The 18,483-nt window shown below is 43.0% G+C and overlaps 1 protein-coding gene across 1 annotated transcript in view; it reads right to left on the minus strand.

Moving 5' to 3' along the window:
- Positions 1 to 1,369: 1,369 nt before the first annotated feature.
- The window catches only part of GORAB (golgin, RAB6 interacting), a 50,428-nt gene continuing 33,314 nt past the window's right edge, over positions 1,370 to 18,483 (minus strand). Inside the window, exon 5 of the mRNA XM_075833498.1 lies at positions 1,370 to 3,272. Coding sequence (XP_075689613.1) covers positions 2,774 to 3,272 — 499 coding nt within the window. The 3' untranslated portion in view covers positions 1,370 to 2,773. The remainder of the gene's footprint in view (positions 3,273 to 18,483) is intronic.

The following is an 18,483-nucleotide window of genomic DNA, read 5'->3' on the forward strand; positions in this document are numbered from 1 at the left end:
GCGGTCAGGGACGGGTCCTTAAAACCTGAGCCATAGACTTTCTATGGCTCGGGTTTTAACTTGCTGCCCACGCGATCGGGCAGCTGAATGTCGGGTCTCCGGCTGTCAGTGACTGCCGGGGACCCTGAGGAGAAGATAGGAGCAGCTTTCGCTGCTTCTGTCTTCTCTGATCTCTTTTACACAGCGCTCAATGAACGCTGTGTAAGGGAATAGAGACAGCAGCAGCGGCGCTGTCTCTATTCCTCCCGGTGATCATGTGACTGGTCACATGATCGCCGGGTGGCGTTAGTGGCAGACTGCTGCTGGGTCGGTCTTACTAGACCCAGCACAGCCCTATTAGTGACAATCGTCACTATGAGAGGGCTGATTTCCCCTGTAACTGGGGCTGCTGTGCAGCTCCAGTTACAGTGGAAAAACATGGTGTAAAACAAAGAAAAAAAAATATATAAAGTTCCCCAAAGGTCTTTTTTGACCTTTGAGGATCAGACCATAGTAATAAAAAATAGTAAAGTGGAAAAAAAAATTAAATAATAAATACACATAAAATACCCACCCCAAAAAAAACGTTTCCCCCTCACCAATCATTGTTGTAACGCTAGCGCTGACCCAATTACCCTAATATAGACATGTAATATATTAAAATTTACGGTAGACAATGATGATTACAAATAAAAGGTCTATTTTAGGGTAAAACTATGTTATTGCCCAAAAAAAATTGCTGAAACGTAAAAAAGCTTAATTTTTTACTATTATTTTCAAACTTTATGAATAAAAATTCTAAAATAGCAAAAAAGGTGTGTATAAAAACGCTAAAAAAACGAAACCTGCATTGTCTACGGAAAAAACGTCGCAAAAATCACGTCGGTTTTATTTATTTTTAATAAAAATGTGTGTTTGGGGCAACTCTGAAAATATTTTTTAATAAAACGTAATTACACTTTTTGAGATACAGCTGCTTTGTATCCTGTATCCGTCAGGTCAGCAGGACTGACGGGATCAGTGAAACGGGCCCTGCGCTAAATTATAATCTTAGATGTGATAGATTTGAGGTGGATCCTGCGTGTCACTGATCCTGTCAGTCCTGCTGACCTGACGGATACAGGATACAAAGCAGCCGTATCTCAAAAAGTAAAATATTTTTTAATAAAATCAATCAATCACACTGATACACACACATACTATATATATATATATATATATATATGTATATATATAATATAAAGTTTTTAAATGTGTACATAACATTGTGGCACTATATACAAGGGGGAGCGCTGTGAGGCACTATATACAAGGGGGAGCGCTGTGAGGCACTATATACAAGGGGGAGCGCTGTGAGGTACTATATACAAGGGGGAGCGCTGTGAGGCACTATATACAAGGGGGAGCGCTGTGAGGCACTATATACAAGGGGGAGCGCTGTGAGGCACTATATACAAGGGGGAGCGCTGTGAGGCACTATATACAAGGGGAGCGCTGTGTGGCACTATATACAAGGGGGAGCGCTGTGTGGCACTATATACAAGGGGGGAGCTGTGTAGTGCTATCCACAGTGGTATGTGTGTGGCGCTCTTTATAGGGGGGGCTTTTTGGTGCTCTTTACAAGAGGGGGAGGGCTGTGTGGCGCTCTCTACAGGGGGGCTGTATGGCACTATCTATAGGGGGCTGTGTGTAACGCTCTCTACGAGGGGGATGTGTGATATATAGAGGGGGCTGTGTATGGCGATATCTATGGGGGTGTGTAATATCTACAGGGGCTGTGTGTGGCACTATGTACAGGGGGCTGTGTGTATGTGGTGTTTTACAGTGTGTGGTATTATTATATTCAGGCGCGCAGTGTTTGGTGCTATTATATTTAGGGGTACACTATGTGGCACCATGATAACTTTATTTTCGTTTATAGGTGTGGAAATGTTGGAAAAGTGAGGAGACGTCTAAGTGGCAAATTCTGCAGAAATGAGTCATGGCCGGGAGAAGTCGTCATGAGTGCTGGACCGGATGGAGAAGAAAAGAGGAAAAAAACTACTAGAATCTGAGACGTCGTCACCTGTGAGTCACTAGATTTATAGAGAATCTGTCACCTTTCCTGACATGTTTATTATAGGAAATCCTTGTATTTCACAAAAAGTCTTTCTGCAGTCCAGGACTGATAGACAATTCCCCTTGTCAGGAGGTTGTGTCCCTGCACAGTGTGATCCTGTCAGTATGTAGGGACACCGCGCTGTGACAAGGTAAATCGTAACACTGTTAATGCTTGCCCAAAAAGGTAGTGTTAAAAATGGTTACGGCGTGGCAGGGCGGCGGTGAGGAAGGGGGGCCCAAGTTTGGGTAACAGCCCAGGGCCCATGGTCTACTTAATCCGCCACTGCCTGTTCCTACCATCTTTTGCTCTCGCTGTTCCCCTGCCACTGACTGATGGAGGTGGTCTGGAGTACAGAATAGCTCAGCAAGATCAGCGGTTTGCGTACTGCAGAACACCTAGTCAGTCAGTGGCTGGAGAGCAGCAAGAGAAGGTAGGACGTGATTCAGAAGGGCCCATTCTGGAGATAGGTGCATATCCTAGAGATGGGACCTGCATCATACCGGACATTTATGGCATACCCTGAGGTTATGCCATAAAATGTTCAAGTTGGGAATACCCCTTTAAGAAACAAAGCCTTGGGATACATTTTATTTTTCAATATACAGGATAGTTTTTTCAAAGCCCAGTATCCCAATACCGCTCTATAAAATGAAGGAAATATAACATCACCACAGCACTTACTGGAACTGTGTCTCAAGAAAGAGTAGTGTCTCCTTGTACAGTAGGAACAGTATCTATGGCATTAATCTTGTTGGTGTCACCTGTAGGTTCAGTCTTCTGCTCAGACTGCCCTGGGTCACTTTCTACACTGGATTCTTTGTTCTTTTCAGCTTTCAGTACAGAAAGTGATCCAGGACAGTCTGAACAGGATTCTTTTTCTGAAGGGGACTCCGTAGAATCTGGTTCTGAAAGCTGCTGGCTCTGTTGTGCTGCAGATGAAAGCAGCTGCTTTTTTGCCTCAGCTTCTTGAAGTTGTAACATTTGATCTACTTCTATTTCCAAGTCCATTCTCTCTTCATCAGTTTCTACTTCCAGCTGCTGCATTAGCTCCTCGAGTTTCTTCGCTTTACGAAGCTCGTTTTGTTGTATGATGGTACACAGGTGTTCAGTTAGTTGCTCCTTGATCTGGGTTTTCTTATACAAGTCCAACTTTGCTGCGACATATTCAGATTCTGCTCTGTCATAACGTCTCCTGTAGCATAAATAGGATGAAAACAAAAGGAAAAGTTTACTACGCAAAAAAAAACAAAAAACATTGCTATTTAACCCTTTCACAACCAGACTAAATTTTGTTTTTATGCTTTTGGCCCCCTCCCCCCACCTTCAAAAAGTCATAACTTTTTTATTTTTTCGTTGACATTAGGGCTTCGTTCTTCCGGGACAAGTTGTACTTTCTAATAGTACCATTTAATATTATGTGTGATGTATTGGGAAGCTGGACAAAAAAAATCAGAATGGGGTGGAATTGGAAAAAAACCCAAAAAACAGCAGTTCCTCCATTTTCTTATGGGTTTCGTTTTTACAGTGTTCACTCTACAGTGAAAACGACACGTTACCTTTATTCTGCAGGTGAGGACGATTACAGGGATACCAAATTCATATAGTTTTTGTTATGTTTTAGTAGCTTTAAAAACATTTTGCATTGCCGTATTGCATGGATAGGGAACCTTTTCTGTATGGCGCGCCGATAAAAAAAAAAAAATCAAAGATGAAGTACTCCATGTGTCATGCAAACCTGAAAGTCATATAAGACAAACTGTTACCATGTATGTGACATAAATCAATCAGTTAGTTAAACTTACATTTTAGTCTGACCATTTTCCCTGACTTTCTTTGCAAAGACGATTCATCTGTGGCGCATACGAGGCTTCTGAACACCACCTTTGGGGGGTGCATGTGGGAGTGACCGCGGCTACTGAACACCAGCTTAAGGGCACTGCACACAGGAGAGAGAGAGACTACTGAACACTTGCTTGGGGGGGGGGGGGGCACAAAGGACTGACCGTGGTTACTGAGCACCAGCTTGGGGGGACGCATAGGAGGGACCACGGCTACTGAACACCAGCTTGGGTAGCTGGGGTGCACACAGGGGAGAAAGTTGCCAACTTTTGCTAACTCTGCTTTTACAGAGTGGTTACTGAACTCATTGTGGCGCTGATCACCAAGAGAGAGAGCAGTGCTCCATTGTGCGCTTGCCAAGTGTTCAGAAGCATCATAGACAATGAAGAACTGCTCCCTTTCCTGGTGACCAGCGCCGCCAAGTGCATAATGAAGCGCCACTCTCTCTCCCTGTGTCCAGCGCCATCAAGCACACAGCAGCACTGCACACTCGGAGTGGGAAGCGTGCCAGCAAACCATGCCCCGCGTGCCGGCTGCGGCATCAGTGCCATAGGTTGATGACCCGTGCCATACTGTGACCCCCATAACTTTTTATCTTTCTGTGTACAGAGCTGTGTAAGGGCCTGTTCACATCACCATTCATTTCCGTTCCAGGGTTCCGTCGGGTGAACCCCGCAACGGAAAGTGAAAGCACAGCTTCCGTTTCAGTCACCATTGATCTCAATGGTGACTGAAACATCGCTAATGCTTTCCATTAGTCACCATTCCGGCAGGTTTCCGGTTTTCCGACGGAATCAATAGCGGAGTCGACTGCGCTATTGATTCCGTCGGAAAACCGGAAACCTGCCGGAATGGTGACGAACGGAAAGCATTAGCGATGTTTCCGTCACCATTGAGATCAATGGTGACTGAAACGGAAGCTGTGCTCTCACTTTCCGTTGAGGGGTTCACCTGACGGAAACCTCAGACGGAACCCCGGAACGGAAAGCGAACGGTGATGTGAACAGGCCCTTAGGCATCTTTTTGTATGTGGAAAGATGTCGTTTTTATTAATACCGTTTGCGGGAATGTCAGGCATTTCGATCACTTTTTATTACATTTTTTGAAGTGGCAAAAAAAAAAATAATAAAAAATATATGTGATTCGCCCATTTTGACCTTTTTCCTCGCTACGGCATATTGGATACATTTTTTTATAGTTCAGGCATTTTCAGACGCGGGGATACCTAATGTGTTTGTTTATTTCTTTTTATATGTGATCTAGGGAAAGTGGGGTGATTTGAATATTTTTTTTTTTAAAACGTTATTAAAAAAATTTTTTTACTTTTATTTTGCCCCCCCCCCCAGGGGGCTTTAACCTGTGATCATTAGATCGCCTATGCCATAGACTGCAATATCACAATATTGCAGTCTATGGCAAAATTAGTGCATTGTTATTGAGACCTGCCACAGGCAGGCCTCAATAGCAGTCTTCCTCTAGCAGGGCTGGGTGTGTTCACAGGGCTCCTAGCTGCTCGAGGAGTACACTAGCTCCCGTGATCTCACGACGTGGGAGCAGGTGACCGGCCCCAAAGCGGAAGGGGACGTAAAACCCCTCAGATGCCGGTGGTCACATCGGACACCGGCATCTGAAGGGTTAAATGCTAGTGATCAGAAATTTTTCTGATCTTCGCAAGCATTGCCGCTGGGTCCCTGCTGTGCCACACAGCAGAGACCCGGCGGCTATAGCACCTGCACTGCCTGTGAAAGGGGCGCCATATTTAAATACCCTTTGACGACATAGATTTACATATCTGCGGTTGTGAAAGGGTTAATATTGATGAAATGGTTATACGATCCCCTCAACAAACAGGATTAAGGTCATGAATTTATCCCCACACTAAGAATTATCCCATTTCTTTCTGAAAGTAGAAAAAAAAAAACAAAAAAAAAAAAGTTAAATAAGTTAAATAAAGACAAAAAAAAAAAAAGTTACAAAAAATTCGAACATTGCCTAAAATGGTTACATGGAAAAGTACTTTCATGGATTGGCGCTATTGGACGTACATTTACGGAGCTGGCCGAGCGCCGTAAAATGAACAGTGCAGGAATGGGTTAAAGGCTATGAACACCTTTGAATGTTTTTTTGTATGTATTTTTTTTTATTGACTTATTAAAAATATGGTTTTTTTTTACGATACAGTTTTGTATCCTGTATATAGGATATAAGGCTAGTGGAGCCCTATGTGCATGTTTGGCGTGTATGCCGGAGCTGTCCCGACATACATGCCAAACATGATGTGAGTCGGGCCGAAGATGGATTCCTGCGTATTATGGAGTAGGCGGATGAGCAGGCTAGAAGAAGTAGCAGAGGTAAATCCTGTCTTATTCTCCTCAGTGTGATTGATGCTGGGTCTCTATATATGTAGGGAGACTCAGGTTAAAGGGAGTTGAACTGATAGTTTTTTTTAAAAATACCTATGTTGCCCAAGTCAGCCCATTGTGAACCATAAAAAAGTGCTTATTATGATTTGTGGTGTCTCATGCAAATGAGAACCGAAGATCCAGAAAGTGTTCTAAGCAGAAGCCACTTAGAACGCAGGACACTTCCTGAAGCTCTTCAGTGCTCGTTTGCATACGGCACGTGGAGGAATAATAGCACGTTCACAATGGGCTGACTTGGGCAACATTGGTGTGTTGGAAAAACTATCATCCTTCCCTATATAGCGGTATTACCGGTTTGGGAGGCGAAAATGTGATGTCAGGCTCCCTTTAGAAGAAGAGGTCTCCTCCTCCTATAGCAGATTAACCCCGTAGGGCATGTTCTGCTATAGGCAAATCCAACACGTAATTACTAGAATATCCCTAGCGGAAATCTGAGGCTGAAATGCTTATTTCTGTTGCGAATGTTCAGTTTGACGTGCTGCGTATCTGCACAAGGATTAGCCCCATTCAATGGGGCTAATCCGCCGGCTTTTCTGTGCGTAATCTGTGAGAATAAGTTGCATTGCATGTACCGAGTTACAAATACCTAATTTACATGCATTGGAATCCACACAATTCTGTGTCAAAACGTGAACGTATGAACGGGGCATTACAAGCACGTCTGTGGGAGTCTATTACAGCTGAGAGCTGGTGAAACTTAGTTTTGGCGACTGTGGGAGCCTCAGCACCCGGATCCCCACCGATCAAAACTTCAGATATGTATCTATGACACATCAAAAGATTTTGGAAACTATAGTGCTGGATTTACAGCTACACTGTTCATTACCGCTGAGTAATCTCCTCCATGCTGCTAGTCTCACTAGCTCAAGAAAAACAAAGAATTAGAAATAGAGTCTGCAGAGGGGAAAACTGCTAAAAAATGACAACTACAAGTCATATAATGGCCAGAAATATAGTGCTATGAAAAAGTATTTGCCCCTTATACTTTTGCTTATTTGTCACATTTACATTTTTCAGCTCATCGAACTAATGTGAATATAAGATAAAGACAACACGAGTAAACACAAAATGCAGCTTTTAATTGATCATTCCATTTATTGAGGATAAAGATTTATTCAAAACCTATAACCTTGGAAAAAGTAATTGGCCCCGGAAACCTAATAAGACTGGGTTCACACACACCCTATTTCCGGACGTAATTCGGGCGTTTTAGCCCCGAATTACGTCCAAAAATGCGGCTCAATAGCGTCGGCAAACATCTGCCCATTCATTTGAATGGGTCTTACGATGTTCTGTTCCGACGGTCATTTTTGTTACGCGCCGCTGTCAAAAGGCGGGGCGTAAAAAAAGACGCCCGCGTCAAAGAAGTACCTGTCACTTCTTCAGACGTAAATGGAGCCGTTTTCCATTGACTCCATTGAAAAACAGCTCCATTTACGTCCGTAATTGACGCAGCGAAAAGCGCCTCAACATGCCATTACGGCTGAAATTACGGAGCTGTTTTCTCTTGAAAACAGCCCCGTAATTTCAGCCGTAACGGACTCTGCCGTGTGAACATACCCTAACTAGTTGTGCCACCCCTGCCACGAACAACTGCGATCAAACGTTTGCAATAACTTGCGAAGAGTCTTTTACATCACTGTGGATAACTTTTGTCCCACTCTTTTGTTGCAGAATTGTTTTCATTTCGCTACATTAGAGGATTTTTTTGTGCATTAACTGCCTGCAATAGGTCTTAACACAGCGATGTTCACTTTACCGCATGAGACCCATATCTTTCAAAAAGTTCCCCCTTTGACTCACCAGTCCACAGATTATCCAAAAAAGCCTTCGGGATCATCGAGATGTTTTTTGGCAAATGCAAGATGAGCCTGTGTGTTCTTTTTGGTAAGCAGTTGTTTACTCCTTGTAACTCTCCAAATGGATGCAATTTTTGTCCAGTGTATCTCTTATTGTGGGTTCGTGTACATTGACCTTGACAGAGACAAGTGAGGCCTGGAGTTCTTTGTCACAGTTTTTTTGTGACCGCCTAGATAAGTCGTCCATACGCTCTTGGTGAAATTTTGGTAGGCCGGCCACTTCAGGGAAGCTTCACCACCGTTCCAAGTATTCTCCATTGGTGGATAATGTCTCTTAAGGTACTTTTACACCAGCAAATTTAGGCCGATGCAACGAGCGCCGATCATGAGACAAGAAGATAGTACGGGGACGAGTGCTCTTTACTACGATCGCTCGTCCCCATACATTATCATCATGTCGGCAGCACATCTCCCTGTTAACACAGGGAAGATGTGCTGCCAACAAAAATAATATTTTGAGCATTTATAACTATACAATCAGCGGATGAACGAGCATTTGCTCGCTTATCTGGTGATGGCTGCCCTGTTTACACAGGGAATTACTCTGCTGAAGTCCCAGAACCTTAGCAATTGCTTTGTAACCCTTTCCAGACTGGTACATTTCAATGACTTTGTTTGTCATCTGTATTTGAATCTCTTTAGAATGTGGCATAACGTGCTGCTTTTTAAAACCTTCTAGCCGGCTTCACATTACCAGATTATATTTAAGTGATGTTTAGATTCAACAGGTCTGGCAGTAATAATGCCTGGTTGTGGCTGGTGAAATTGAACCCGATTCTTAATTGAATTTGCTTAACTGGCTGATTTAGTATCTCAGGTCACAATTACTTTTTCAGATAGGGCCAGGTAGGGCTAAACAGCATTTTTCCTTTAATAAGTGAAATAGTCATTAAAAACGGAATTCTGTGTTTCCTGGAGTTCTCTCTCGAACATTAAAAGCAGTTTGATGATCTAAAACATTCAAGTATGACAAATGTGCAAAAATAGAAGAAATACTTTTTCATAGCACTGTAGTGTTATTCCTCATGTACACACATATGACAGCTTATATAATTTTTAGGTAGTCCAGAGAGGAGTACTGATGCCCACCTTCAATTTCTTAATAATTGGGAATGAGCGAGGTCTCAGAGTATGGATGTTATAAATGAAGATGGTGCAGTAGATAGATGCAAATCAGTAAGTAGATGTGTGGTTATAGATGGTGTTCTCTAATATTGCAGTAAAGATAGAGCTGTTTCAGGTTACGTGTCACTTCCTGCAGGATGTGTGGTTGTGGAGAGGGTTTTTTTTAGATTAGGTATCACTTCTGGTGTGAGAAGGGAGATGTAGAAGTGGAGATAGTGGTGTTTGAGGTCATGTGTCACTTGCTGTAGGAGGTGTGTCTGTGGATAGGATTCAAATTAGGAGTCACTTCCAGTGTGAGAAAGGAGACATGGGAGCATAGAGCGGTTTCAGGTCTTGTGTCACTTCCTGCGGGAGGAGAAATATGTCAGAGGCTGAATCGCATTATAGACGGGTTGCAGATTTACATCACTTCCGGGTAGGGGAAAGTGGGTCTTTAAATGTGTTAGTATATGACAGCTAATGATTTCTAACGAAGAGGAATACCCCGATATGCGTGGAATGTTTGGCCATTTTATATTTGTTTTTATAATCAAATGCTACTAAAATCACCTTTTTACTTTGGCTGATGATTCTGCCTGCTGCATTACTTAAAGAGGCTCTGTCAGCAGATTTTGCAGCCCCTATCTGCTATTGCAGCAGATAGGCGCTGCAATGTAGATTACAGTAACGTTTTTATTTTTAAAAAACGAGCATTTTTGGCCAAGTTATGACCATTTTTGTAGTTATGCAAATGAGGCTTGCAAAAGTCCAAGTGGGTGTGTTTAAAAGTAAAAGTCCAAGTGGGCGTGTATTATGTGCGTACATCGGGGCGTTTTTAATACTTTTACTAGCTGGGCGTTCTGATGAGAAGTATCATCCACTTCTCTTCAGAACGCCCAGCTTCTGGCAGTGCAGATCTGTGACGTCACTCACAGGTCCTGCATCGTGTCGGACACATCGGCACCAGAGGCTACAGTTGATTCTGCAGCAGCATCAGCGTTTGCAGGTAAGTAGCTACATCGACTTACCTGCTAACGCCGATGCTGCTGCAGAATCATCTGTAGCCTCTGGTGCCGATGTGTCCTCGCTCGTCTGACACGATGCAGGACCTGTGAGTGACGTCACAGCGTGATCTGGCAGAAGCTGGGCGTTCTGAAGAGAAGTGGATGATACTTCTCGTCAGAGCGCCCAGCTAGTAAAAGTATTAAAAACGCCCCGATGTACGCACATAATACACGCCCACTTGGACTTTTGCAAGCCTCATTTGCATAACTACAAAAATGGTCATAACTTGGCCAAAAATGCTCGTTTTAAAAAAATAAAAACGTTACTGTAATCTACATTGCAGCGCCTATCTGCTGTAATAGCAGATAGGGGTTGCAAAATCTGGTGACAGAGCCTCTTTAAAGAGGCTCTGTCACTAGATTATAAGTGTCCTATCTCCTACATAATCTGATATGCGCTCTAATGTAGATAACAGCAGTGGTTTTTATTTTGAAAAACTATCATTTTTGAGCAAGTTATGAGCTAGTTTAGATTTATGCTAATGAGTTTCTCAATGGACAACTGGGCGTGTTTTTACTTTTTACCAACTGGGTGTTGAACAGAGAAGTGTATGAGGCTGACCAATCAGTGACTAATCAGTGTCCTACACTTCTCATTGTTCCAGCCCAGCTTGTTTCACTGCACAATCACAGTGTAAGGGTATGTGCACACACACTAATTACGTCCGTAATTGACGGACGTATTTCGGCCGCAAGTACCGGACCGAACACACTGCAGGGAGTCGGGCTCCTAGCATCATAGTTATATACGATGCTAGGAGTCCCTGCCTCTCTGCAGGACAACTGTCCCGTACTGTAATCATGTTTTCAGTACGGGACAGTAGTTCCACGGACAGGCAGGGACTCCTAGCATCGTACATAAGTATGATGCTAGGAGCCCGGCTCCCTGCACTGTGTTCGGTCCGGGACTTGCGGCCGAAAAAACGTCCGTCAATTACGGACGTAATTAGTGTGTGTGCACATACCCTAACAATGAGAAGTGTAGGACACGGATTAGTCACTGATTGGTCAGCGTCATACACTCCTCTGTACAACGCACACTTGGTAAAAAGTAAAAAACACGCCGAGTTGTCCATTGAGAAACTCATTAGCATAAATTTAAACTAGCTCATAACTTGCTCAAAAATGATCGTTTTTCAAAATAAAAACCACTGCGGTTATCTACATTACAGCACCGATCAGATTATGTAGGAGATAGAGCATTTATAATCTGGTGACAGAGCCTCTTTAAAGAGTGACCAGGGGAGTGATATTTAAAGGGAACGAGGATCGGAGGGGAGCTAGATGACTGGATCTCCTCACACGTGAGTACAATTCCATTTGCATGCTAAATTGACTGCATTGAATTGAACTTCAATACAGCCGCTCTCCAAAGTTTTTTTTCTATATTTTTGCATTTTGTTCTGGGGGATAAGGTGACCCAAAAAAAAAACCAAACAAAAAAACCAAAAAAAAAAAACTGATTTGCCATGGACTGCCCAACTGGGATAACAAATGCATACCAGTTTTGATAAGGGGCTACTATGTGCAGAAATACATTTTTTTTTTCTTGAGCCAAAAGATCACTATGGAACGGAGGGTGGTGGTTTATGGGCTAATCTCTACGCAAAGTAAAATATGAAATATGGTCGGGTGAAGGGACCACTCTCCCGGATCGAAGCAACCCTGCCTGAGATAGTCCGCCTCTCAGTTGTCCACTCCCGAGAGAGCAGGAATGCGAAGCTCCACCCAATGAAGGGATCCGGGAGGCTTCTGGCCACACCGGCCTGCTCCTGGTGCCCCCTTGGTGATTTAAGTACGCAACTGCCGTAAAGTTATCTGCCTGGACTCCAACCGAAAGGCAGGAGACTAAGGATGTTCAATGGGAAAGCCACCATAACAGTCCCCAAAATCAAGAAGGGGAATCGGCTTCATACAGTTCTCCTCTTCCCAGCCCAGCAACACAGTGGTCATATAGTATACAGCTTCCATTCCCAACTGTGTTTTGAACTGGTGATACCCCTGGTTGTTTCACAGCTAGTACTGCGATATGAAAGATTAGAATCTCATCTTTCATATGCCACCAGAACCATTGTTCTATGCGGTCCATAGCCAGACATATGGCTATTTCAAGTGATCCCCCTTCCATCCAGCCTCAGTCTCTCACACTGTGTGAAGCAGCTTCATGCTGATAGGACAGCGTCAGTCTGTGAGGTAGCTACACCTCAGGAGAATCGCTGGCATTGTCAAGTATAGGCTCATTTGCATATTTAGAAAAAAGCTCATAACTTTTAAAATAAGAAACTTTTTGTTTTGGGACACAATTTCACTAGCATTAGCAGTGTGAGTGCAATTATTAGATTAGCTAGGAGATTGGGCGTTACTAAACTAGTGACAGAGCCTCTTTAAAGCTGAAATATGTACTTTTAGAGTACTGGGTTTAAGATCCTTTTCAAGACAAGACTGTTAATAAAATCAAGAATCTGAGCCACATTAGGGTGATCTGTGTCTGGCTTATCCCTACACCAGGAAAGAAAAGTTTTCAATTTTTTATTATATTTTTATTATAGATGGAATTTCTACTTTTCTGTAAGGTAAGGATAACGGCTTCAGATAAGCCTTTAGCTCCAAGGACAGAGGCTTCAGAAGCCAGGCTGCTAGGTTGAATTTCTGTGGGTCTGGATGGAAAATTGGGCCTGGGATATTGGAAGAATCCAAGGCTCTGTCATTTTTAAGCGGTTTAGCAGGCCGGACCAATCTCTTTTTGGCCAACACGGAGAGATTAAAATGATCTAAACCCTTTCCTCTCTGATCTTTTGGAGTGTCCTGGGAAGCAGAGGAATAGGGGGGAAAGCATACCCCAGATGAAGCAAAAGCAGTGAGCTAGAGAGCCTATACAAAGGCCATTTCCCCTTGGATCTTGTTTTTTTTTGCATTTTCCCAAGTTGCAAACAAGTCCACTTCTGGAGAACCCCATTTCTTAGCAATATGGTTTAGGAACCACTCTGTTGGTTTCAGGTCTTTCCAACTTAGGAAGTCCGCTTGGGTATTCTTTCAGGTATTTTCCTTTCAGGTGAATGGTTGAGAGAGAGAGAGCAGATTAATTTCAGCCCATAAAAAAATTGTTAGATTTTGAAGCTTTCTTTGCCTTGTGCTCCTTTGATGTCTTAAATAAGCTACTGTAGTTGTGTTGTCGGAGTAGACTTTGACATGAGAACCCCTGTGTAGGTAACTTGCAGCCCTTACTGTCTCCAGTACAGCCCTGAGCTCCCTGAAGTTTGAGAAGCGAAAGCTTATCCCAAGGCCAGATTCAGCGTGTTCGGTTCGTGATATACGAACCATATGTCGGCAGTTTTTCCCAGACCGAACACATTGCAAGGTGCCGGGCTCCTAGGATCATAGTTATCTATGACGGTAGGGGTCCCTGCCTCACTGTGGGAAAACAGTCCCGTACTGTAATCATGTTTTCAGTAGAGGACAGTAGTTCCGGGGAGGCAGGGACACCTAGCGTCATAGATAACTACGATGGTAGGAGCCCGGGTCCCTGCACTGTGTTCGGTCCAGGAAATGCGCCCGACATGCAGACCGTATATCACGGACCGAACACGCTCGTGTGTGGGAGGCCTTAGTGGCCAAATTGGGCTACAATTGCTCCCTATCCTCTCCTGCTTGCATGTGTCGTAATTGAAATAACTGGAAAGGGGTGCTATGCGACTCCATTCCCCAGTTTTAAACGTTTCAGTCACCAAAGGAGGGATCTTTTTACTGCTTTTGACAGTGTAAACTTCTTGTCCAAGGATAGAATGGCCTGGTCCCACTGAAATAGTGTTCCCGCAGATATCTGGGATGGCTTTGAGACCAAGTCAGTGATTGAATGCAGGATGGCAGAGACCCCAGAATTGACACTCTTAAGGGGACCTGATTTTTTTTTTTAATGAAGATAGATATTTTTTCTCTTAGAGCAATCTTTTCTTGTTTAGGTAGGAAGGACATTTGCATGTGCGAGTCTAGAAGTATACCTAGAAAGATTTTGCGTTTTGCAGGTAAAAGATCTGATTTCCTTTTGTTTATAATCTAGCCTAGGTTTTCCAGAGTTCAGGGCAGGACAGAGACACACAGATAGAGAGAGGGACAGATTGGTGCTACCAGGAGTAGGTTTTCCAAGTATGGGATTATATGGATCCCTTCGTTCCTGAGGAAAGCCACTATTAATGCCATTATCTTCGTAAAGATGTGTGCAGCGGATGACATCCCAAACGGAAGTGACCTGAACTGGTAATAAAAGACTTCTTGATCCTGTAAAATTGCAAATCTTAGGAACTTTTGGAAAGTCAGATGCATTGGGATATGATAGTATGCATCCTGCAGATCTAAAGTTGCCACCATACAGCCCTTCACAATTAAGGGTATGGTGGCTTTTATCGATTCCATCTTGAACTTGTGAAAGGCTACATAATTGTTCAGAGGTTTGAGATTTATTATCATCATCATCCTGAAATCGCCACTTGGTTTTTGGACTAGAAACACACGAGAATAGTGGCCTTGCCCTCTCTGTCGGCTCCAAAAGGACTGTCTTTTTTGGATATTTTTAGGCTCGGGAAGATTTTTCATATCAGCCTCTTTCTCTATGATAGTATCCAGGTCTGGCCCAAATAGGTATTCATCCTGGAAAGGAATTCCAAAGAGTTTGGTTTTTGAGAGGGGATCTCCCATCCACATTTTTTTTTTTAGCCATAGGGCCCTTCTGGTTGTGTTGGATAAAACATCTGCTCTTGAAGCTATTTTAATAGATTCAGCGGAAGAATCAGCCAAAAAGCCAGTTGCCATAGAAAAAAAGAGGGATAGAGGCAATAATATTCCCTCTAGCTGTCCCCTCCCGTAGGTGAGACTCTAGCTGGTTAAGCCATCTATACATATGTAGATTATTCACTGTATAACCCGATATAGAATGTCGTTCAGTTAAATTGTAAATTCACCGCCTGAAAGAACGATTAAAATATACTTTATTAATTTCTTCAATAAAACTTGGCACAGTAAGGCCAATTCTCTAGAAACAGGCACAGGCAGGAGATCAGAATAGAGAGAAGCGTCAAGGGGTGATATTGCGTATTTACACCCAGAGATCACCCCTTCTCATTATGTAATAGGTATTCACTGAACCCCTGCCACAAGTTTTCTATCTAAATCCTACGCGTTTCTGTATCACCTAATAGTGTGATACGTCATCAGGGATTTTTAGAAACTATAATATGAACAGCCGGATAGCACTGTTTTTGTGCGGATATAACCTCTCGGCGCCTGTACGACTCAGATGTAACGGCCGCACACGCGCCGGAGGAATTCTGAACCTTTAAGGCTTTAGAGCCCACCTCTCGTTGCCATCATTCCGGCAAGCCGCCAATCAGCATCAAACACGTCAATCCTGATGACCCGAAGGCGGCGAGCCTCCATTCTTGGCAGCCAATGAGAGCGCCCGGATGACAGAGCGTCCCTAGTAACCCTGGGGAGCTACACGCGGCTGCTTATGTACGGGCTGATCATTAACATACGATTAAACCAATCCTGCACCAAAGTGTTCATCGCCGTTTATCACAAGGGCAGCTACTACTATGAACAGGTCCTAAACACCACCTCATGTGGCGGACAGCTGTTCATAGTATGTTGGTATACATCAGTGAGACATGTCGGAGTACTGTTGTGGTTACATGTGTTTTCAAGGAGACGGCCATCAGAGATTCTGTGTCTTGCCCTCTGTTTGCTCATGTCCACACACATTCACTGGGACGTAAAAAAACGCATATGTCCAATGTAGTAGCCTGACAGTAGGGACTTTAAATAATAGATAATCACAAGAAGCAAGAATAGGAAATTTGCTAATGGACGGCTGTTCCTCCCTAATAATGATATTAAAACACATTTGGCACAAGGATTGGTTTTTGGAGGATGGTAATTTTTTTAAACAAATAGCACATTTTAAAATTTTAGGATCCTTGTTAGATTTCTGAGGAGGATATTTATCACTTTAAGGGTATGTGCGCACACAAAATCAAAAACGTCTGAAAACAGCTGCTGATTTTCAGACGTTTTTTAAGCCACTAGCGGTTTTCGCGGCGTTTCTTTCAGGCGTTTTTGGAGCTGTTTTTCTATAGAGTCAATGAGGCGTAAAAAAATGCCCCATCGGAACAGAATGCCGTATTTCTCAATGGGCAGATGTTTGTAGGCGTTCTGCTTCTGTTTTTTCAGATGTTTTGAGGAGTAAACACGCCGAAATACACCTGAAAACACTACGTGTGCACATACCCTAAGAGGGAGAGAAAAAAAACGGCTCTGTCACCAGATTATAAGTGCCCTATCTCCTATATAATCTGATCGGTGCTGTATTGTAGAGAACAGTGGTTTTTATTTTGAAAAACTATAAATTTTGGGCAAGTTATGAACAATTTTAGATTTATGCTAAATAGTTTCTTAATAGACAACTGGGCGTTTTTTACCTTTTTACCAACTGGGTGTTGTAAAGAGCGTCATACACTTCACTCCATTCAAGTCCATCTGTATTCACAGCACAGCGTGATCTTGCTGGGTCTTGAGTGAATAGACATTGACTCTAGGAAGGTCACGCTGTGCTGTGTGAGTAAGTCCCATAGAAACTTTACCGAAGCGTCGGGAGTGTGAATAGACATCGCTTCCTGGCTGGAGGCAATGTCTATTCAATCTCAAGACACTTCGGTAAAGTTAATGTGGGTGTATGTAACAGCACAGCGTGATCTCGCGAGATCACGCTGTGCTGAGAGTACTGCTAAAAATGAATGGAGAGAAGTGTATGACGCTGATTGGTCAGCGTCATACGCTTCTCTTCACAATGCCCAGTTGGTAAAAAGGTAAAAAAAAAAAAACAGTTGTCTATTAAGAAACTAATTAGCATAAATCTAAAATTGTTCATAACTTTCTCAAAATTGATCGGTTTTCAAAATAAAAACCACTGCTGTTATCTACATTACAGCGCCGATCAGATTATGGAGGCACTTATAATCTGGTGACAGAGCCTCTTTGACGTGGCTGCATCAGACTCCGATGCTCCATGCACAGTGGTACCAGGAAAAGGAGCCTGAAATATTCTGTGCGGGCTCCCTGCTCTGACCAACAGTTTCTTTGCTATATTTAATCATAGCTGGGAAGCGGAATGAGGAAGCTTGATTTAAATATATCGGACTCCTACTTCCAGCGCACTGAACTTTTTTCTTTGTTTTTAGTTTCTTTTAGAAAAAAGAATTTAAAATATATACCGTTCACCCTAAACAGCCTGTAAAATTAAAGGGGTTTTCTGGAACCAATTCATACAAGCTAGTTAAAATAAATATATAAAACAAAAGCTTTTTCTAATGTACTTGCGTTTCATTAGAGGTTTCTAACGGCATATCTCATATACGATCACGTGATGCGTCCCGAAGCCGAAATCCTAACTTCCGCCACAGCCCCGTACATGAGCTGTAACTTCTTTTTCCTGCAGTCTGAATGTACGGTCATGTCATTAATGACGTAACTGTACAGTGCGGGAAAGGGTTGGACTGGATACTCAATCCTCCTCCTATGAGCATGCGTGGTTGATACAGTGTACACCACGCATGCCATATTCTCTGTTAGCCCAGCATGTGTGTGTCTTCATGTTGAATGCATCCCTTCTAAGCGCTTTTGGAAGAGAGCCGGATCGCTTTGATGCAGGAGTAATAAGATGGAGATGGGAGGGGAAGTGGCTGTCAAATATATATATGAAGGAGGGGTTTAGCGAGGATCCGGAGCGGGGAGATTCTTCTCTGGGAGGTCACAGCGGCGCTATGCTTATTGGGATTTGGAGTCTTTGATCAGAACACGAAACGGCAGGGCAGAGCAAAATAGAGATGTAAAAGTGCAGAACTGCAGCGCAAGTTAGAAAGAAGAATTTCTGCGACCAAAACAGGTGGGCAACATTGGTTCAAACATAACTAACCGGTATAAAACTTTTTTTAAATTTTAAAAACGATCGGAAAATCCCTTTGATTATAAATTTTACTATGGTCGTGGGGATACCTAATACATGTATGTTTTTCCTTATTATGTGACAAAAAAATAAATAAAGTGTGCCAGAGACTTTCTGAATT

Source organism: Rhinoderma darwinii, chromosome 7 (genome assembly GCF_050947455.1).
Source record: "Rhinoderma darwinii isolate aRhiDar2 chromosome 7, aRhiDar2.hap1, whole genome shotgun sequence".
Taxonomy (NCBI): domain Eukaryota; kingdom Metazoa; phylum Chordata; class Amphibia; order Anura; family Rhinodermatidae; genus Rhinoderma; species Rhinoderma darwinii.